At 48.1% G+C, this 21,369-nt stretch overlaps 1 protein-coding gene across 1 annotated transcript in view; it reads left to right on the top strand.

The window, feature by feature from the left end:
- The first annotated feature begins 17,359 nt into the window (after positions 1-17,359).
- IFNGR2 (interferon gamma receptor 2) overlaps positions 17,360-21,369 on the top strand; it is a 28,491-nt gene continuing 24,481 nt past the window's right edge. Inside the window, exon 1 of the mRNA XM_044251001.1 lies at positions 17,360-17,471. Within this exon, the coding sequence (XP_044106936.1) occupies positions 17,375-17,471 (97 nt within the window). The 5' untranslated portion in view covers positions 17,360-17,374. The remainder of the gene's footprint in view (positions 17,472-21,369) is intronic.

Raw genomic sequence — 21,369 nt, 5'->3', positions numbered from 1 at the left:
GCTCCGGCAGCCACCAGCCAGCCTGCTTTCTGTCTCCGTATGTCCAGCTTGTTCTGGACATTCCATGTAAATGGTATCACACAATATGCGACTGCTTGTGCCTGGCTGCTTTCACTCAGCATGTTTTCAAGGTTCATTCATGTCGTAGCCTGGGTCATGGCTTCATTCTTTCTGTGGCGGAATAATAATAATCCACAGCACAGTTGTTATGTTCACTGAGGTTTGTTGTTGTTTTTTTTTTAATATTTTATTTATTTATTTGACAGAGAGAGAGAGATCACAAGTAGGCAGAGGGGTAGGCAGAGAGAGGAAGGGAAGCAGGCTCCCTGCTGAGCAGAGAGCCCGATGTGGGGCTCGATCCCAGGACCCTGAGATCATGACCTGAGCCAAAGGCAGAGGCTTTAACCCCCTGAGCCACCCAGGCGCCCCTTCACTGAAGGTTTGAGCAGAGCTCAGACTTGCCCCAAACCCATCCAGGAAACCAGATAGACCTCAGCAAATGCTTGTTCTGGCAGTTGTTTTGTTGTTGTTGTTGTTGTTGTTTAATTTCTTAAGAGTTTAACTTTATTTTTTATTCCAGAGAGAGAGAAAGGACAAGAGGGAAGAGGGGATGAGGGGATTTCCAGAGACTCCCTGCAGAGCACAGAACCCGACTTGGGGCTTGATCTTACGACCCCGAGATCCCAACCTGAGCCGAAACCAAAAGTTGGGGGCTCAACCGACTGAGCCACTCTGGATCCCCTGGCTGTTGTTTTTAACTTCATGAGTAAAATATCAAATTGTTTTCATTATGGGGGGGGGGGGGCTGGCTCAGGCAGTAGAGCTTGAGACTCTTGGTCTTGGGGTTGTGAGTTTGAGCCCAACACTGGGCATAGAGTTTCCCTAATTGGAAGAGGAAGAGGAAGAAGAGAAAAGGAAGAAGGAGAAGGAGGAGGAGAAGGGGAAGGGGAAGAAGGAAGAGGAGGAGGAGGAGGAGGAGGAGGGGGAGGAGAAAAACAAGGAGAAGAAGTAGGAAGAGGAGAAGAAGGAGGAAGGGAAGGAGGAGAACGAGGAAGAGGAAGAGAAAAAGAAAAATTCTCGTTATAGAACAAACCAAAGTCAAACAGTAGTCATCAAGACAGGAGAGTTGCGCTGGGCTCGCCCTGCACACAGGTGCAGAGCGATGGAGGCAATCACCTCTCTCCTCCTCCGGCATTTCCTCCCTCCTCTGCCGACACCTTCCCCGCACCTGTACACATGCTACCGGCTCCCTAACTGAAAACGATCAACAGGAAATTTCCTTGGGCCCTACCACTTCCTCAGTGCACCGCCGTCTTCATACCACACTGCTCTCGGCTTCCTCACACCCACTCACTGGTTAATCCCTGTTGATTTGGCTTCACCAAGCGGGCTCTCTCAAAGCCACTGCTGTCCCCAGCCACCAGACCCCCGGCACTTTGATCCAACCTCTCCCGACCTTTCCCCCACAGCCACTGACCCTGCTGACCCGCCACCTCCTTCTAAGAACTGTTTTTGCCTCCCTCCTCCTCTGCCTTGTCTTGGCGTCACGGGTCTTCCTGTCTTACCCTCCTGTGGCCTCAAGACCCCACAGGCAGACTGTGGGTTATCATTTTAGACCCTTTAGAATGTCACATGCCTTATTGTTTCTCAGTAAATATTTGTTGATGTGAAGTTATTGGAGCTGTCTGTGTGTTTGTTTCCAGAATGAGACCGGGACTGATTTCTTGCCGCCCTCAGAGCGTTTTTTGTTTTGTTTTGTTTTGTTTTGATTTAAGATTTTATGTATTTATTTGACACACAGAGAGATCACAAGTAGGTAGAGAGGCAGGCAGGGGTGGGGGGGAGGCAGGCTCCCCGCTGAGCAGAGAGCCCGATGCGGGGCTCGATCCCAGGACCCCGAGACCATGACCTGAGCCGAAGGCAGAGGCTTAACCCACTGAGCCACCCAGGTGCCTCCCCAGAGGGTTTTTTAAGCATGTGAAAGAGCATGGGACCTTGACCTAACTGATTTTTAAGCAGTACGGGATGTGATCAGAGGGTTTCGAGGAATAGTTTCCTGAGTTTCTTGATGTTCGCAGTGCTTACTGTTACTTTCACACTTAGCTAAGTAACCTTTGATACTGTGTGGTTATAACATAATAACCACATGTCTCTTTGTCTTCTCTGTCAGGGGTGAAGAATTCGAAGGGCTTTAACCACTGGTAAAAGTGTCTTCTCACATCAACCACATAGCATCAAATGTTATGCGAACCAGATGGCTATTTTACTAAACGGGTTGAGTACAAATTACAAGCGGATTACAAAGTTGCCTGAGCTCAGCGGAGGATAAATTAGCGAAAGACGTTATTCTGAGAAGCGAATTCCATTCTATCGCCCCCTTTCCTGTGACTTCTAAGCCAACCTTGTGACTGACTGCAGCTTCCAAGGTCTGTCTGACAGGGTCAGGAAGCCCACGCTGTGTTAACCTAAGCATCCCTCGGGTCATCCCAGGCTGCGTCATGCCTTCCTCTGCCATGTGGCCCAGGAGGGCTGGTCCTGTTCAGGAGGTACCTAGGACAAGGACAGATCACCCAAATTAAGTGTCCTGGGACTCATCAAGGCCTTGGCTCTCGATTTCCACTCCAAAGAGGGACCCAGACCCTCCCGATCTTAAGCATCTACTTTCCCCCAAAATGACCCATCAGCCCAGGCGACTTCACCACCCCACTAAGCTGATTCTGGGCCCGAGGGTGTCCTTAGCAGCTGGGAATTTGCTTCCCTCTTTTCCTGGCCCAAATGGGCATGACTCCCCTAAAGGAACCCCCGTGTTCTCAGCCACCAGCTGAGATACACGAGTCTCTCTTTTGGAATACCTCTCATTTGACTTTGCTTCCCTTATGGGGGAATTGTTGAAATCCTCGATAGGATTTCCAGGCCTTTCTCTGATGTTGATGGATAAGCTAACCTCAGAGTTACATGGTGACATCTGTCCCATGAAGCCCCCCATGCTAGCCCTAAACCTCCTGGGCACTTTCTCAGGGTCCACCACACTCTGGAGTTGCCACTAGGGAGCGAAGGGGAGGTGAGCTGCGTACCCAGGATTATGGTTCAATAGATGGAAGCGGTTATCAGCCCAGGCAATGCAGCACCTTACCTGGAAACCTTAGACCAGGAATGTTTTAGCCATTCAGGGTCTAGACAGGTGATAAGGTAGCATGTCCAGCATGCCTCGGGCCAGTAGCCTGTTAACCAAACCATCTACTGTTCCCAGGGGACACTCTAACTATTTCACATTTAATGGGATAAATGAAGACTCTATAGAGCTTCATGTTAATCCAGATCTTGAGTTATAAAAGAATTTGTGATTTCCAGAGCTCTTCGGATTTTGGAACTGTCAGAATTGTGGACCTGGGGGCGCCTAGCTGGCTCAGTCCGTAAAGCTCCGGACTCTTGATCTCAGGGTCATGAGTTCGAGCCCCATGTTGGGTATAAAGATTACTTAAAAATAAAATCTAGGGTGCCTGGGTGGCTCAGTGGGTTAAGCCTCTGCCTTCAGCTCAGGTCATGATCTCAGAGTCCTGGAATCAAGTCCCGCATCGGGCTCTCTGCTCGGCAGGGAGCCTGCTTCCCCACCTCTCTCTCTCTGCCTGCCTCTCTGCCTACTTGTGATCTCTGTCTGTCAAAAAATAAATAAAATCTTTTTTTAAATTTTTTTAATTAATTAATTTAATTTAATTTAATACAAGGGGTGCCTGATTGGCTCAGTCAGTTAACACCTGCCTTTGGCTCAGGTCGTGATCCCAGGCCAGGTCCTGGGGTTGGGTCCCACGCTAGGGTCCCTGCTCAGCGGGGAGCCTGCTTCTCCCTCTGCCTCTGCTCATGCTCACCCTCTCAAGCAAATAAATAAAATCTTTTAAAAAGCAAATAAATAAAATCTTTTAAAAAAAGAATTGTGCACCTGTATTATACGGATTACATGCCCTAGTTATTTCATTCTGTGATACCAGCTTCTTCAAAGGCAGCCTGAAGTATGGGCGTACTCGTTCCTCAGTAGAGACAGGTCTGGCCTCTTGGTGGCTTTCCTTATCAGCTCCAGGGACATCTGACACACAAGCAGGCCAAGCTCCAGTTTGTTCATGACATCATCACTGGGGTGTTGGCAGTGACACGGGAGTTTCCTCCAGGCCTTGGGGCTACCTGAGAGGGTCAGACCTTCCAGCGCTAATTTGGAATCATTTTATCTGCGGGTGGGTCCTTGTCTGATTTCCGATTCAGATTAAGGGTAAAATAGCTGTAGAGTTAAAATTCCCCACCATTGAGGTTCTTGAAAAGGTGCCCTCTGTCTCACGAATATATAGATGGATCTGCTGTCTTTTTTTTTTTCTTTAAAGATTTATTTATTTGACAGACAGAGATCACAAGTAGGCAGAGAGGCAGGCAGAGAGAGAGGAGGAAGCAGGATCCCTGCTGAGCAGAGAGCCCGATGTGGGGCTCGATCCCAGGACCCTGAGATCATGACCTGAGCTGAAGGCAGAGACTTTAACCCACTGAGCCACCCAGGCGCCCCGGATCTGCTGTCTTGACAATCATTGACAAAGCATTTTGCAACCCTACGTTTAGAGGTGACATACAATTTGTGTGTGTGTGGCTTGACTGAGGCGTAGCTGGCATACATTCGTGCTATGCATATCTGAGTCCTCCCCTTGCAAGCTCTTGCTTGTAACAGACAGATTCAGTGGTTTGTCCTTTTGATTTTATTTCTTTTTAAAAAGCCAGGGGCGCCTGGCTGGCTCAGTCATTAAGCGCCTGCCTTCAGCTCAGGTCATGATCCCAGAGTCCTGGGATCAACCCCTGCATCAGGCTCCCTGCTCAGCAGGAAGCCTGCTTCTCCCTCTCCCACTCCCCCTGCTGTGTTCCCTCTCTCACTGTGTCTTCTATCAAATAAATAAATAAAATCTTTTTTTAAAAAAAAAGCCAAAAACATCAAAAGAAGGTCTAGATTTCAATAGTACCAACGGGATAACACACAATTAATTCTACCCTTTTTGGGAATCTTGGATCTGCTACTTTAAAAATAATCCAGTGCAAGGTAATGTGGTATCCTGGATTGGATCCTGGAACAGGGAAAGGGCGCTAATATGGAAACTGGAGAAACCCAAATCCAAACAACATTTCGGGTTTAGTTAATATCAAGGGACCAGTGTTGGTTTCTGGATTTTGACAAGTGTCCCTTAGTAATGCAAGAGCATCGGGGAAACTGAAGCGGCGGTGGGGGGGCGGGCACTGAACCTTCTGTACCATCTTTGTGCCTTTTCTGTCAATCAAAAATGATCCAAAATATGAACTTTACAGAAAAAAAAGATTCCAATGGCAATTAGTTACTGAAGGAGAACATGTTTTATCACAGGTGCTAGGTTTTAAACAAAAGATTTTATTATACCCCTAAATACTGCACAAACAATAGCTCTTTTCCTTTTTTTAAGTTGTATTCCTTGGGGCGCCTAAGTGGCTCAGTCGGTTAAGCATCTGTCTTCTGCTCAGGTCATGATCCCAGGCTCCTGGGACCAAGTCCCACATCGGACTCCCTGCTCAGCGGGGAGCCTGCTTCTCCATCTCCCTCTGTCTGAAGCTCCCCTTGCTTGTGCACTTGCTCTCTCGCGCGCTCTCTCTCTCTCTCTGTGTCAAATAAATAAAATCTCAAAAAAAAAGTATTAGTTTATTTTAGAGAGGGGGAGGGGCAGAGGGAGAGGAAAATCCCCGAGGTGACGACCGATGAACACAGAGCCAAGGTGGGGCTCGATCCCCAGATCCTGAGATCCTGATCGGAATGGATATCAAGAGTTTGTTGCCCAGCCCACTGAGCCACCCAGGCGCCCTGCAAAAGCTCTTATGTCACCATTTGTTTTTTTTAAGTAACAGCAAAACACATTTCACTTACTAGTCCTACTTTCCCCTCCTAATTGGTTTTACCCTCTTTCCTTATTCTTTTCCATTGTCACCTGCGGGGTCCTTTACCTACCAGTGACAAACCATTTCCAAAAGCTGGCTTGAGCTGAAGATTGGTATTTTGGTTCTTGGAAATGAGATTAATCTGCTTTCAAGTGAAGGCACCAAACAGGAATTTAATTCACGGAATAGAAGACAGTCCCTTCTGTTTTGCCAAGTTAACATTGTGGTATTTGGGGGAGGAGTGGGAGGCGGAGCCTTTGCAGAAGAAGAGCCTGGGGGAAAACAAGCGGCCTGCCCCTCCCCTCTGCCGCCCTGCCCCAGGAAGCTGCAGGTGGAGATCCAGATCCTTGAGGGGCAGGAGGTGGACTCGGGTTGCCGGGTTGCCGGTGGACTAGGGACTTGGAGCCCAGGTTGATCTATCGCCTTTGACTGGACTGTTGAGTGTCTCCGCTGTGCTCACTGCAGGTTCAGCACCTGCGAGTCCTTCCTCCATTTCCTGGGTTTTGTCCCAATGCTGGAGAGCCCTGGAGAGTTGAGCAGGGAGCCGGATCTGATCTCCTTGACCAGCAAAAGTGATTCGACAGTTCTTGTTTCTGAGGGTTGCAAAGCCAACACACAGCGGTGCCCATATTTTTAAAAGACACACTTTGATGAAAAACTCTATCTAGGTCAGGAAGTGCAGAATCTTTTCAGTAATTTTTGTCTCTTAGGCTGTCTGGCTTCCTGTTTAAATGGCATTTATTTATTTATTTATTTATTTTGGTAAATAATCATTAAATTTCTAAAGGCTGAGGGTATGTTGACGTTTACATGTAGTTATAATGCTTTGGTCCAGGCTGTAGCTGAAGTGTCTAAGACGATGTCTGGCATGTTGAGTGAAGAGTCAATTAATATTCGTTCGAAAAAATTTTGTCCAAGAATTGAAAAAGTGAACAGATCCACCTCTTTGAATACTGGGATAAGGCCAGACTTTGGTGTGAGCGTAATAGATTTCCTAGAATTGCCTTCATTCAAATGGAAGTGCGTAAGGACTAATTCACTTCCTGAAGCGATGAGTGATGTCCGTTTGTTTGGGAAGCAAATGGTGTTTCTGGGTCTGAGATCGACCAGGTAGGTTCTGGGCCTTCATTTGAATAGACACCTCCGTACATTTTGGGGAGAGAGTGAGGGGGTATTCGCTCTTTTCCCCGGGTTCCCAGGTATTTGGGACAATACCAGCCCGCAACTGCATATCTGGGGAAGGTCAAGGCAGGTCAGGAGTCTCCCCCAAGTCAGAGAGGGTGGTGGGATTGTGAACTGGGGGTGAGATCCTTAGGTAGGTGAGAAGAAACTGCCACTTCATGAACACCCCCCAAGTTCCTCCAACAAGGGTCCCCCACGAGCTATAGTTGGGAACTTTGAAAAGCTCTGTGGATCAGTACCTCTCGGGGACCGCTAAAGGCCACCTCAGCTCCTGCCAGGGCTTCCCTGCTCTCCACACGGAGGGTCCAGTCACCTCAGGACCGACCACTAACCCTGGGACAGAAGAGAGATAAGGGTTCCTACAGAATCTCCAACTACACACACAAGGAGAACCTCCTGGGACAGAAGCCAGTCCGTCTCAATAGCATGTCAAGCGTGGCTGTGTTTGCTGATTGGCCTGGGTGTCCTCTGTCACTGTCACTAAAAACATCAGCTCCATAAGCTCAGAGTTTCTGTTTTCTGTGTTCAGAACAGGGCCCAGTGTGTGATGCTATTGTGGATGTTAAATGAGCCAGAGATGGAAGAAAGGAAGGAAGGGAGGGAGGAAGGAAGGAGGGAAGGAAGGAAGAAGGAAGGAAAGGAAGAAACAAGGAAGGAGGGACGGAGGAAAGGGAGAGAAGGAGGAAGAAAGAGAGGGAGGGATGGAGGGAAGGGGAAGAAGGATGGACATAATACCAACTTTGCGCTTTCTGAACATGCTTTACTCTCCCTGGACTCTTTCTGTTCTTGCCTTCACCAACAAATGTACATAAATGAATTTGGTTGTTGTTTCGTTTCGTTTTGTTTTGTTTTCTATGGCTCCCCAGTAAGTCACATAATGATGATGTTTGAGGTTTCAAAGAAAAAAATGGAAGTTCATGTTGACAATAGTTTAAGATGGCAAGAGAAGGAAAGAAGTGCCTTCACAAGGCATTGAACACCCACGAAACAGAGGAGGAGCTCCATGTAATGGTCTGCTGCAAGATGCCCGTGACTTTGCGTGACCATAAACAGAAAGGACTGGCTGACCCAAGGCTTCAGCTGGAGTGCTGCTCAACAGTGAACCTGAGGCATCTGGCATCTTCTTTCCCAGGTCCAAGTCATGGAGCTTTGCAAAGTCAAGACTGTGTCTGTAGAAAGGCCTGGAACTATTGACAGCCTGATTTTTATATCGTCATGAAACACCAGCATGTGAAAAGCAGGATTCCCTTCTAGCTCGTCCTCAACGTGGTTTCTACAACCTTTCCACAAAGGGGGGAGTGAGTCACGTGGCCCCCTTGCCAATTTACTGCTGCTCAAGAATTTAGGCGGTTCAGGATGCAAGCTTTGGTTGTCTGGGGGTTATAAGATTACGGGGGCATTTTTTCTCTTCTTTATTTTTTTTTTTTTTAGTATTTTATTTATTTTAGAGAGAGAGAAAGCATGAGGGAGGAGGGTCAGAGGGAGAGGAAGACTGCCCACTGAGCAGGGAGCCCGATGCAGGAACTCAATCCCGGGACTCTGGGATCATGACCTAAGCCGGAGGCTGTTGCCCAACCAACTGAGCCACCCAGGCGCCCTTGTCTCTTCTTTATTATTTTCCTGTATTCTAGATTCACCACAATGAGCAGATACTGCTGTTACAGCAAAAACAAACACAGAAATGAAGGCTTGCAAGAATTTCAGTTCCACGGTAATTTAGCCCACATGCTAAGGGCCAAGCAAGGCAAAAGTAGCCATTGTCTAGAGCAGAAGTCAGATTGGAAGCAAAACTCATGTGGGTTTTTTTTTTCTTTTTAAGATTTTATTTAGTTATTTGAGAGAGAGCGCACACGCACAAGAGGGGGAGAAGGACAGAGGGACAGGGAGAAGCAGACTCCCGGCTGAGAAGGGAGTCCAATGCAGGGCTCGCTCCCAGGACCCCAGGCTTATGACCTGAGCTAAAGGCAGATGCTTAACCGACCAAGCTACCCAGGCGCCCCAAAGAACATGTGCTTTTAACTGCCTCTCTCTTCCCTCAGATACTAGTGCACCTATGGACATAAAGTAGCCTGGTTTGTATTTTGGTTGTGAGAAAGTTGATTTTAGAACCTGAGTAGGACTTTTTGGACTACATGTGGACAGACGGACTCTTACCACAACACACTCTGTCTTAATTTCCTAGACTCGTATTTTTGCCCTAGCCTGTAATTCTGCAGCTAAAATTTTGGACCATGTATTCTTTCTTATTTATGAACCTTTCCATTAAAAAAAACAACACATATGGAACAAACAGCCATACAGTATATTTGTGATTCTAAGCTGCGTCAGGATTCTAGAGAATGAGGTGAAGCCTTAATTTTTTATTATTATTGAGAAGTAGGATTCAGCTGCCGTTTCATAGGTACTTCTCCTGCTAAGCGGGTGTGTTGACCCAGGTAATTGGCATAAATGACACCACATGCCAGCTTCTTCTGGAAGTCTGAATTTGGCAGAAGTCTTTTCAAAGGGAATGTGTAGCCAGAAAGAATTGCCTGTGGAGAGGAAGGAATTAAATGAAGGAAGCTGCCGATTGCTGATCATTCCTCTCTTCACTGTTGTGAGTCTCTGCTGGTCTCTGTTGGTCTCTGCCCCTGGTTCCTGGCATGCAGTTCCTGAAGCCCTTGAAATTTCCCGGGTGATGGGAGTGTCTTTTTGTTCTGATGAAGTAGCTCTGTGTGGGTTCTTGGGTAGCTCCTGGATGAGAGCTGACCACCAGATAGAATAAGCCATGATTAGAAGCTCATAATTTTCTCTTAAGAAGGGTGAAGGGTTGAAAAGGAAGTTAATGATTGATCACACCTACGTGAGGAAGCCTCCATAAACCATGGATGGACCTTGAGAGCCTTATGCCAAGTGAAATAAATCAGAGGGAAGGATGAATACTGTATGATCTCATTTATATGTGGGATCTAAGACATGAAAACTAGATTCATAGATACAGACGACAGATTGGTGGTTGCCAGAGGTGTGGGTGTGGGTCAAGAGAGGTGAAGGTGATAAAGGGTCAAACTACCAGTTATAAAGTAAATAAGCCTTTCTGAATGTAATGCACAGTGTGCTGACTATAATTAACAATACAGTACTGTATATTTGCTTGCAAGTTGCTAAGAGAGTAGATCTTAAATGTTCTCATCACAAGAAAAATAAATGTATAACTTTGCATGGTGACATGTTATTAAATTAATTGTGGAGATGATTTCTCTTTTTTTTTTTTTTGAGGATTTTATTTATTTATTCGAGAGAGAGCAAGAAAGAGCACAGGCAAGGTGAAGGGAGAGGAAGAGGGACAAGCAGACTCCCCACTGAGCAGGGAGCCCAAGATCCCAGGACCTGAGCTGAAGGCAGATGCTTAACCAACTGAGCCACCCAGGTGCTCCAGTCATTTCTCTTTATATAGAGACATCGAATCATCATGTTTTACACCTGAAACTAATGTATGTTACATGTTAATTAAATCTCAATGTTTTAAAAAATGAAGAAAAGGAGATGTGGAAGCAGAGATTGGGGAGAGAAAGCGAGAATTTGTTTTCAAAACCTATGTTTGAATCTTTTTTTAAAAAGATTTTATTTATTGGGGCGCCTGGGTCGCTCAGTGGGTTAAAGCCTCTGCCTTCAGCTCAGGTCATGATCCCGGGGTCCTGGGATCGAGCCCCACATCGGGCTCTCTGCTCTGCAGGGAGCCTGCTTCCTCCCCTCTCTCTCTCTGCCTGCCTCTCTGCCTACTTGTGATCTCTCTCTCTGTGTCAAATAAATAAAATCTTTAAAAGAAAAAAAAAAGATTTTATTTATTTATGTGACAAACAGAGATCACAAGTAGGCAGAGAGGCAGGCAGAGGTGGGGGTGAAGCAGGCTCCCTGCCGAGCAGAGAGCCCGATGCGGGGCTCCATCCCAGGACCCTGGGATCACGACGTGAGCTGAAGGCAGAGGCTTTAACCCACCAAGCCACCCAGGTGCCCCTGAATCTTTTTTTTCGAACATGTATTTTCATTTGATTATTGTTATTCTTTGTGTTTGCAAAACATGTGTTTGAACCTCTTGTCAAATGTATACCCTAGGTTCATTTACCTGGGAAATTAATGGCTTTCCTTTTATCTGTGTGTGTGTGTGTGTGTGTGTGTGTGTGTGTGTTTTGGAGGGGGTGTTATAATTCATTTGTCAAAGCCCTAACCTCCATTGTGACAGTGTTTGGAGGTAGGTTCTTTGGAAGGTGATTAGGTCAGATTTGGAAATTTGGTCATAGGGATGGGTCCTTTATGATAGCATTGGTGGCCTTCCTACAAGCCAGGAAGAGGACTTGCACCAGACCTGGACCATGCCAGCACCCTGATCTCGGACTTCCAGCCCCAGAACCGTGAGAACATAAATACTGTTCTCAGGGGTCCTGATCTCTGGCTACGTCCATGTGTAAAACAGAGCTCATAAAACAAAGGTTTTAAAAATGGAAGTGAAGAGTCCCAGAGCTTCTGTCTGATGGACACTCCTCTCATTTCATGGAGATTGTTTAGGAAAGAGCAGTCATTACATTTCAAAAAGTCTGTGCTTAGATTACGGCAACCGAATCCCCCTGCATGAATGAAATCCCGGGTAGTGCAGTTCCTGCTTCCCATCACTCAGAAGTCCCCCGTCCACATTTCTGATGGCTGAACCACAATGCTCTACTGCAGGGTACGGTTCCAGCCACAGCAAAAGAAACTGGATGTTCTAATTCACTTGAGAAGCCTTCCTGGGGGCAAATGAGTGATTTCTTCAGGACTTCATGAAGCTTCAAATATAGGTTTTGAAAACAAGGGGAATAATAATGCATAAAGTAAAGAATATATCTGAAAGGATAGACATATAGATGTGTTTGCCCAGGAGAAGAGAATAAATGCTTTTTAACTTTCAGGATATGTAACATAAAATGATCTTGATTATATGATTTCCCTCATGAAAAATTGAAGAATTGGGGTCTGAGGGATGCTCCCGGTGGTTCTTATGAATGAACACTTCCGTGGTTTCTGACCCAGAGAAGGTGGATAGTGGAAGGAGGCTTGGCTTGGCCTAAGTAACATGGCTCTAAGGGAGGCTGGGAATTTGCATCTTCTGGAAGGAGGCATATTCATAAAGCTGAAAATGACCCAGCTATACCAAGGGTGTTCAAAAGGTACATTCAGAAAACAGGATAAGCATATGCTGGCTATGAGAATGGAGGGACAACATAGGGTAAGGTCTCAATAAATGGTGGCTAGTCTTCTCGGAGGGTGTGGGCAACACTCCCAGTTTACTGCTGGTGATTCATCTGATGCCTCCCCCAACACCTCCCGGCGGCACCCACCTTATTTATAGCAACTGCCTCCCGCCTGAACCTTTTTTGGCTCTTAAGTCCCACCTGCCATGTTTTCCTCAATGGCAAATGTAAACACCAAAGGATGGTGATACAATCTTTTTTTTTTTAAGATTTTATTTATTTATTTGACAGACAGAGATCACAAGTGGGCAGACAGGCAGGCAGAGAGAGAGGAGGAAGCAGGCTCCCCGTTGAGCAGAGAGCCTGATGTGGGGCTTGATCCCAGGACCCTGGGATCATGACCTGAGCGGAAGGCAGAGGCTTAACCCACTGAGCCACCCAGGTGCCCCAAGACAGCGATATAATCTTAATCCTTCCAGGAAACAGGGATCAGATTGAGTTTCTCTAAATTACGAAACAAGAGAGGCCTCATTACACAAACCTGCCCTGAGAACCCATGAAGAAATCTGAACCCCACCTCTTCCAGTCTACACTGGCAACTTCCCGAAGCCCTGGGCCCTGCCCCTCGAGTTGCTGAGGCTTTCCCAAGAGACTCACCAGGATCAGGAATAAGAAAGCGTTGGCATGCACCTAAATACAGGTGTGTCTTCACTTTTTAAAAAGGTTAAAAGGGGGGTGCCTGGGTGACTCAGTGGGTTCAGCCTCTGCCTTTGGCTCAGATCACGATCTCAGGGTCCTGGAATCGAGCCCCGCATTGGGTTCTCTGCTTAGCAGGGAGCCTGCTTCTCTCTCTCTGTCTGCCTCTCTGCCTACTTGTGATCTCTCTCTCTCTCTCTGTCACATGAATAAGTGAAATCTTTAAATAAATAATAAAAAAGTTAAAAGGACTCATAAAATTTCCTCTTGTCTCTGCCAAATCTCTAGATACTACCCATCCCCTGCTTTACAGAAGTATGGCATGCATAACATCGCCTTCCGTGATAGTTAGTCTTGCAAAGGTCCCTCAAATAAGGGGGTGAAGGACAAGAGAGTCTGTATTTCTGTAATGAGGTTTTATGGAGTCCCACCGGAAGGGGGAAACTGGAAATGCAAATTTGCCGGAAGATGCCAGGGAGTCCCATGACAGACCCATGAGAAGACAAGCCCCAGGCCCTGGAGCCCTGAGGTGAATTTGTCCTTGTACTTATATGCCAAGCGCTCTGCCCTTGCTGTTGGCTTTTGTCAAAACAGAGGACTCAAGTGACCAATCAAGGCTCCACTTAGCCGTGCTTAGGGCCTGCTTTGGGGGCCTGAGTGCTCAGACATTCACCCACCTGCACCGTGGCAGCAACCCAGGCTGGTATAGAATAGAAGAAGATAGTGGTCAGGGAGGGCAACCAAGTTCTGAGGGAATGGAAGCTCCAGCAAGAGATGGAGTTTTAGAATTTCAGGTGTGCCAGGGAAGAGGTGAGAAGTGAAGGAAGCAGGGCAGAGAGCACGAAGAGGGGAGCGCTATCTTCCCTCAGGAAGGTCGTCACCAGAGGACAGACGGATGGACTAGCAGGTCTTGTCAGGGAGTCGCAGAAAGGATGATGTGGCCGGCAAAGCCAGGTCTCGAGAAGGAGAGAAGCAGGGGGGGTGAGAAGTTTGGGGTGAGAGGCAAGCGATTCTGTAGCTAATAGGACTGGCCAAGAGCTTCCCCCACCGCTTGTTGGCTGTGAAATTTAGGGTTATTAGCATAAAGAAAATATTCCGGGAAGACGAACTGGTTAAAAGGTAGCAAATAAATGGAGAAAGAAGGAAGAATTTGGGTTTTGTAAGGCTGAGGTTTATATAAGTTCATTAATTATTATATTATTTATATTTACATATTTATAATTTATTTGTGTAACTATTTCTATTATATTATTTCTATATATTATGTACATAATATATTATTATATATTATTTCTATTAATTATTGTGTTCATTACATAATATTATTAAAGAATACACAACTGGAGTGCCTGGGTGGCTCAGTGGGTTAAGCTTCTGCCTTCGGCTCAGGTCCTGATCTCAGGGACCTGGGATTGAGCCCCGCATCATGCTCCCTGCTCAGCGCAGAGCCTGCTTCTCCCCTCCCTCTACCCATCCCCCATATTCTCGCTCTCTCTCTCAAATAAATAAATAAAAATCTTAAAAGAAAAGACACAACTGGGGTGCCTGGGTGGCTCAGTGGGTTAAGCCGCTGCCTTCGGCTCGGGTCATGATCTCAGGGTCCTGGGATCGAGTCCCGCATCGGGTTCTCTGCTCAGCAGGGAGCCTGCTTCCCTCTCTCTCCCTCTCTCTGCCTGCTTCTCTGCCTCCTTGTGATCTCTGCCTGTCAAATAAATAAATAAATAAAATCTTTAAAAAAAAAAAAAAAGAAAAGACACAACTAAGAATATAAAATTAGGTACAAAAGTATTGACTTACTATGAGAAAATAAATCACAAGTTACAATTTTTTTAAAGCTACCAAATACCACTAACATTGTAAAATTCAGAAAAATAAAATACCTGTATTGATTAACTGTCTGACTCTTTAATACCCTTTAATGCACGTCTTTGTGTAATCTTTGCCTCTACCCATGAAAACCTTCGGTAATATGTTCCGTATTCAGTTAATTCAGTCTTTCTTCTAGAATGGTTTATTAAAGTGTTTGTTACTGACAGTGTAGAAGTTTCTTTTGACCTGAGGGGTTTGTTGGAGATACATGGTATCAAGACACTTCTCAAAACAAACAAAAACCACCACCCTGTAAGAGAAGTATGTTAAAGGAGAAGTCAGAAAGAGAAGAGACAGAGGTCCTAACAGTTGTGGCTAAAATCTCTTACTTTGCAGATTTCGGAGAAGCGAATGACCATGTGAACACAGTGTGCGCAGCCCCTGCCAGGACAGAGGAAGAGGTTGTGCAAGGTGGTGGGGGTGGGGGGAGCTGGGCTTAAGCTTTCCGTAGTTTCACAGTAAATCTGCCTCCTAAAGGGAGAAGCTACAGAAGGGAACCCGTGCGCGTGTTATATGCAATAACCCAGGAGTTGCATGACAGCCGGGGGGGCCATATGTGGAACCAGACAAAGGGCAGTGGATGCTTAGACATCTTTCCCAGAAATGCACCAGGACCGCCTTCTTGCTCTCTTTAGGTGGAGGAGCCCGCTGGGAGTCAGAGCCATCTAGCTCTTAGCTCAAAAGCCAGTCTTCAGCCAGGAGGAGCAGGAAAAGGCAAAAGCCAAGCCCTGAGAATTTACCTTTCTGCGGTGATCAAGCATGCTTGGCAATTCCTGTCAGTTTTAGTAGGGAAGATCTCTGGAGGGAGTTGGTTCGGCTGGGAAAAGAACAAGTACTCTCCTCCCCGGTAGGGCGGGAGTGGGAGTGGTTACCATCTCCCCTTCCAAGAAAACGGTCGTCTTTTCCTCTGAGAACTCTACATGGGGGAGATCCCAAGTGCTCCCTGACCTTGGCTTAGATGGATGCATGTCTGTCCTTTCCTTTAAGATGATTTTTTTTTCCTTGATTATGAAACTAAAATATGCCCTTGGTGGTGGTGGCAGTAATAAAAAAAGAAGACCGTTACCATTCATAATCCCATTACCTACTGCGTGTGTTTTGGTGTGTTCCCTCCAAACATTTTCAATGTGCAAGGAGATGACTCACATACTGCCTTTTTTCACTTAACGTATAAACATGTCTCTTTATCTGGAAAAACTCGAAGCATCATTCAGATCATCACTAGGTGTTTCATCACATTTTTTGTTTGTTTCATCACATTTTTTACAACAGTGGCCAATTTCAAGAGTTCTACAAAATATTATACTACTACTAATAATAATAATAATAAAAAGAAGTTGGGGACTCCGATCCAGCTCAGTCAGTACAGTGGGAGGACACTCTTGAGCTCTGGGTTAAGTTCTAGTCCCACATTGGGTGTACTTCAAAATTAAACCAAATAAATAAATAAATAAATAAATAAGTAAATAAAATGTAGGAAGTCCAAAAGTAAAGCCCTATGTTGCCAGACGCTATGCTGCCAAGGTCTTCACCGGACCTCGGTGACCTATTCTTTAATTCTGGATGTCCCCCATTCATTCCGTTCTTTGCCCGTTTTCTTCCATGTCAGCTGAGTTTACGGCTCATCTTGGGAGAAGCCAGAAGACCCAGATCCTGGCCTCAAACCCGAGAGCGGCTCAAGCTGGGCGAGTAGGCCTCCCGCCCCCCACTGCGCCGCACCCCAGCTCCGCGGTTACTTCCTCATTCACTTCCCAGCGCCGAGAAGGGCCGAACCCACACACCCACACTCCGTCCTGAAATGTGGGGCATTTCTCTCGCCCTCCTCGGTACCCTGTGCGCTCTGTTCCCCAAAGCCCCACACCTTCCTTCGCCCAGGCCCTAACCACTGTGCCCTTAAACCTGTTTTCAAAAATGGATTAAAAGCGTCACGGGTACGTTAGAGGCTAAGGAAGCTAAGTTTAAACGGAGGGAGGAATCGGGGACCCCCACGCATCTGGGAGCAGCAGCAGAAGAGCGGACGATGGGGCGCGGGTCGGGAGGGCGCGGGCCAGGGGGGCTCGGCATGGGGCACCCCGGGGCCGGGGGCGTCGGGGGTCTTCCCGGAAGGGCCGCAAGCCCCAGAAGGTGGACGGCGGGGTTCCCGCTCGGGGGCCCGGGCAGCCGGCTCCGCGCTCGGGGAGGCCAGCGGCAGAGCCCCGGGCCCTGGGCCGAGCCGGGCGCCGCAGGCCGCGGGGAGCTGGGTGGGGGCCCGCGCGGGTCTGGGCGCCGGGAAAGTCCCGCGGCCGGCGGGGCGGGGCGGGGCGCGGCGGCCGGGCTGGGCTGTCCCGCCGCCCCGGGACCGCGTCGCCGCAGCTCGGGAAGGGGCGGGCCCCGCGCGCCCTGCGCTCGCCATGGCCGCCGGGGCGGCTACGTGAGCCGCTCGGCCGACCCCGCGCCGGGGCCGGGCCGCCCTGAGAGCCGCCGCGGAGCCTGCGGCGCCGGAGCCCCGGGCCATGCGGCCCCCGCCGCCGCCGCCGCTGTCGCTCCTGTCGCTGCTGCTGCCGCCGCTGTTGCTGCTCGGCGGCCACGGCACCGCCGCGCCCCCGGCAGGTAAGCCGGGCCCGGGGAGGCGTCGTCCGCAGCGGGGGGGCGACCCGAGGGGTGCCGCGCGCGGGGCAGGGGTCCGCGGGGAGCCCCGAGTGGAGGGCGAGCTGGCGCGAGGCCCGCCGCGGGTGCGGGGCGTGGGCTGGACCCCCGGGAATCGCGCGCAGTCCCCCGGCGGGGAGCCCGCGGGCACCGGAGCGGCCCCGGGACCGCCGCCGCCCCTCCAGGCCACCCGGCCGCGGGTCACCCTCCGACGCCGGAGACGCTGCCCCTGCTCCTGCGGGGCTCGGGCCCCACGGCGGCCCCTCTTCTCCCGCCCCCGCGCCGCCGCTCCCCGCCGCGGAGTGCGGCCGAGGTCCGCGCGCCGCTCGGCGTGAACAAAGGAAAAGAGAGCGCGGGGCTCGGGCGAGGCCGCCTGTGCGGGCCGCAGGCTCCGCATCCCCGCCAGCCTGACCGCGGCCCCTGCTTCCCCGGGGGCCTGGGTTAGAAGCGGGGCCCAGGCTCGCTTCCTTCCTCGCAGCTGCGTGCCGCCCAAGTCAGCCGCAGGCTGGAAATGTGACTCAGTCCGACTGGGGCTGGGGATGTGTTTGAGAGTCCAGATGCTTCTTTTCCCAGGATCGGACAGGTGAGGGGGTGGCCAGCACTCAGAAGTGCCCCGAACCCCTGTCGTGTTGGTGTTGGCGGCGGGGGGGTCCAGGGAACCAGACTTTGAATCCCGGCTCAGCTCCCGTCCAGACAGCCCCTTCCTAGGTCAGCCTCGTCCCTCTGACACTAACTGCCCGTATTTAGTACTTAACAGCCGAATCTAAAAACTCCGAGAAAAGACAAGACCGCGGTGAGGAAGGTGTTTTGCTGGTTCTTTCCCCAGGACAGACTGTCCCAGGTTGGGGAGCTCTTAAATAGTCTCAAGAAGGTAGAAGTTTTTGCCCATGTGAAACTCGGGGTGTGGGTTAGGTCTCTTTCTTCTGCCAGCATCACTTAGAAAGGCTCTTACATTCCACAGCTCCTTGATAAGGGGAGCCTTGCATGTGAGGCTGTGTGCTCTAGGCCAAATGGTGGTTTTCTGTTGAGACAGATGGATTTGAATCCTGACTTCACCCCTCCCCAGCTTCAGGTCTTGAGCAATCTCTGTTCTGCCCTCCCCCGGCCTCCTTCAGTTGGAATCTGGGCTTTGGCAAAATGTTGGTAACTGCCTGAGCCGAGTGATGGGCTTAGTGCTGGTTACTTTCGACTAGTGCTACGGCTCACTAGTGGGGGTCTATGCAGCATACATGACCTCTCCGCTGTGAGTACGACTGGGAGAGAAATATTTAGAAACTTTGCTGTTTGACATTGCCCAACACTTAAGGCCTTGCCCCTCTTTCTAGTAATTTATCTTTTAGTCTTCTACCAAAGTTTGGGTTTGTGTGATGCATGAGAAATAAACTGGTGTGGGGGCACCTGGGTGGCTCATTTGGTTAAGCATCAGACTCCTGATTTCAGCTCAAGTCATGAGATCAAGCCCCACGTCAGCTCCCCTGGGCATGGAGCCAGCTTAAGATTCATTTTCTCTCTCTCTCTCTCCTTCCCTCCCTCCCTCCCCTAGTGCCTGGGTGGCTCAGTCCTTAAGCATCTGCCTTTGGCTCAGGTAGTGATCCCAGGGTCCTGGTATGGAGCTCTGCATGGGCCTCCCTGCTTGGCAGGAGGCCTGCTTCTCCCTCTCCCACTTCCCCAGCTTGTGTTCCCTCTCTCGCTGTCTCTCTGTCAAATAAATAAATAAAATCTTTAGGGGAAAAAAAAAAAAAAAGATTCTACTCTCCCTCTGTTGCTCCCCCCACAAAGGAAATAAAATATCCTTCATCATAGATCCTTTGAAAAATAGCACTATGCTATACTAATCTGTTTTGTGACTACCTGAAATTTTTTTCATAATAAACTGTTAGAAAAACTAACTGGGATATTTTAAGGAGAAACTATGTTAATCAAAGCGCAGAGTGGAACTATTAATGACTAACAATAGAAAAATTTCCATGCTTTTTCATAATTCACAAGTGTCCTGCAGTAATCATGAAATGGCTTTTACTGTCAGAAAAAAAAAAAAAGTATTGGAAACAAATTTTTAAAAAGGAAAACTTATAATATCTACCCCTTAGAGGTGTTTCAGGGATAACATATGTAAAATATTGGACCTGATCTAAATTGTAGCGTAGGGGAGGAAAACTTTTCCTTTCTTGCCTTTTGGGTTCTTTGACTAATCTAATAATTAAGTTGACATGAGACAGAGTGACAGGAGAAAAACAGATTTAATTTTGTACCTATGGGAGCTTATAAAAATATGAGGGTCGAAGAGGCGACCAAAGTTTGCACCTTTCCTACCTTTTAGATATAGAAATAGTGATTTGCAGAGATTTAACCAAACAAGGGGGTTTGAGTTTGGGGTCGCAAATTAATGAGGAAGTAACCAAGTTTGTTTATGCAACCTTCTCAGCCTCCAGTTCCATCTCTGAGTCAAGACGCACTTTGTCCTCCTGGTATAGCGAGGATGCCATCACAAGAGAGATTCAGTTCCTGCTTTCAGGGTGAAAAAGAAAAGTCAGAATGTCCTTCTTGCACTGACTCTTTTTTGAGTAACTTTAATTCCAAATAATGAACATGTAAAAAAACAAAAACAAAAACCAACATGCCGAAGTGACATATTTTGGGGTGGCATATTTTGGTCCCTTCAGTAGTAATGCTTTAAGCAGTGGCCGTTTGCTTTAGATCAAAACTTAATCAACCCCACTACAGTGCAGTAAATCAACCGTCTCTCTGACCGTCGACCTGAACGTTGAAGAATTGAGGCTTTTCTTTGTATTCGCACCTGCTTCTTAGTTTAGTAGTTGGTTGGAAAGGCACTTGTGCCATAGAATTTGGTTACCATGATTTGCTGGCTTGACCATCCAAAGCTTCTGATGCACGGAGAGACCGCTGAGAAAGACAGTAAATGCCCCAAAACAGGAACCATTGTAAATGAAGGTGCATTAAGCAACTCTTTTCTTTTAAGATTTATTTATTTGAGAGAGAGCATGCAGGGGGAGGGGCAGAGGGAAAGAGAGAAAGAGAAAAGCAGACTCCCCGCTGAGCACAGAACCCAACACAGGACTCGGTCTCACAACCCTGAGATGGTGACCTGAGCCCAGATCAAAAGTTGGGTGCTTAACTGATTGAGCCACCCAGATGGTCCTGCAGCAAGTAACTCTTGTCTGCCCATCCCCTCAGCAGTTGAAACTACTAAGCAGCTGTCATGTTTTGGGGCAAACTGAAAATGATAGTAATAGCATTTATTAGGCTACTTTTCTAGGTCAGACAAGGTTTTGTAAACATGCCCTGTCTTTCTTTTCCCCACCATTCTCTTCAAGTAGGAAATAGTCCCATCTACTCTCAAGGAGACAAAACTGACCTTTATAGGAGGGGACAAAAGGTCTGGGCAAGTAAGCTGATGTCTAGGAATTACTGACCAGAGCAACTTGCTGGTTACAGCTGAGCGTTCAGGGAATGCCTCTTGACATCTCCTCACCTGCAAAGTCATGGACATTCATCATAACACCCCATCCGTGGGAGGATCCTAAAGGGTCTTTGGATGTCAAGATTAAATGATTAATTTTAGTGTGAATTTATTTTAATGTGCTTTATTTTATTCTCTGTGTGTGATGTGTGGAAGTTTTTTGGAATATTTTATTTATTGTATTTGAGACAGAGGGAGAGATCATGAGTGGGGGTGGGCGAGGGACAGAGGAAGAGGGAGAAGCAGACTCCCCGCTGAGTGGGGAGCTCCGTGTGGGACTCGATCCCAGGACCCTGAGTTCATGACCCGAGCCGAAGGCAGACAGTTAACCAACTGAGCCGCCCAGGCGCCCCTCTATGTGTGATGTATGTTAACCAAACT

The sequence above is a fragment of the Neovison vison genome, chromosome 6, assembly GCF_020171115.1.
Source record: "Neovison vison isolate M4711 chromosome 6, ASM_NN_V1, whole genome shotgun sequence".
Lineage (NCBI taxonomy): Eukaryota > Metazoa > Chordata > Mammalia > Carnivora > Mustelidae > Neogale > Neogale vison.
The sequence above is the reverse complement of the archived record's forward strand: the minus strand, read 5'-3'. Positions and strand labels throughout refer to the sequence as shown.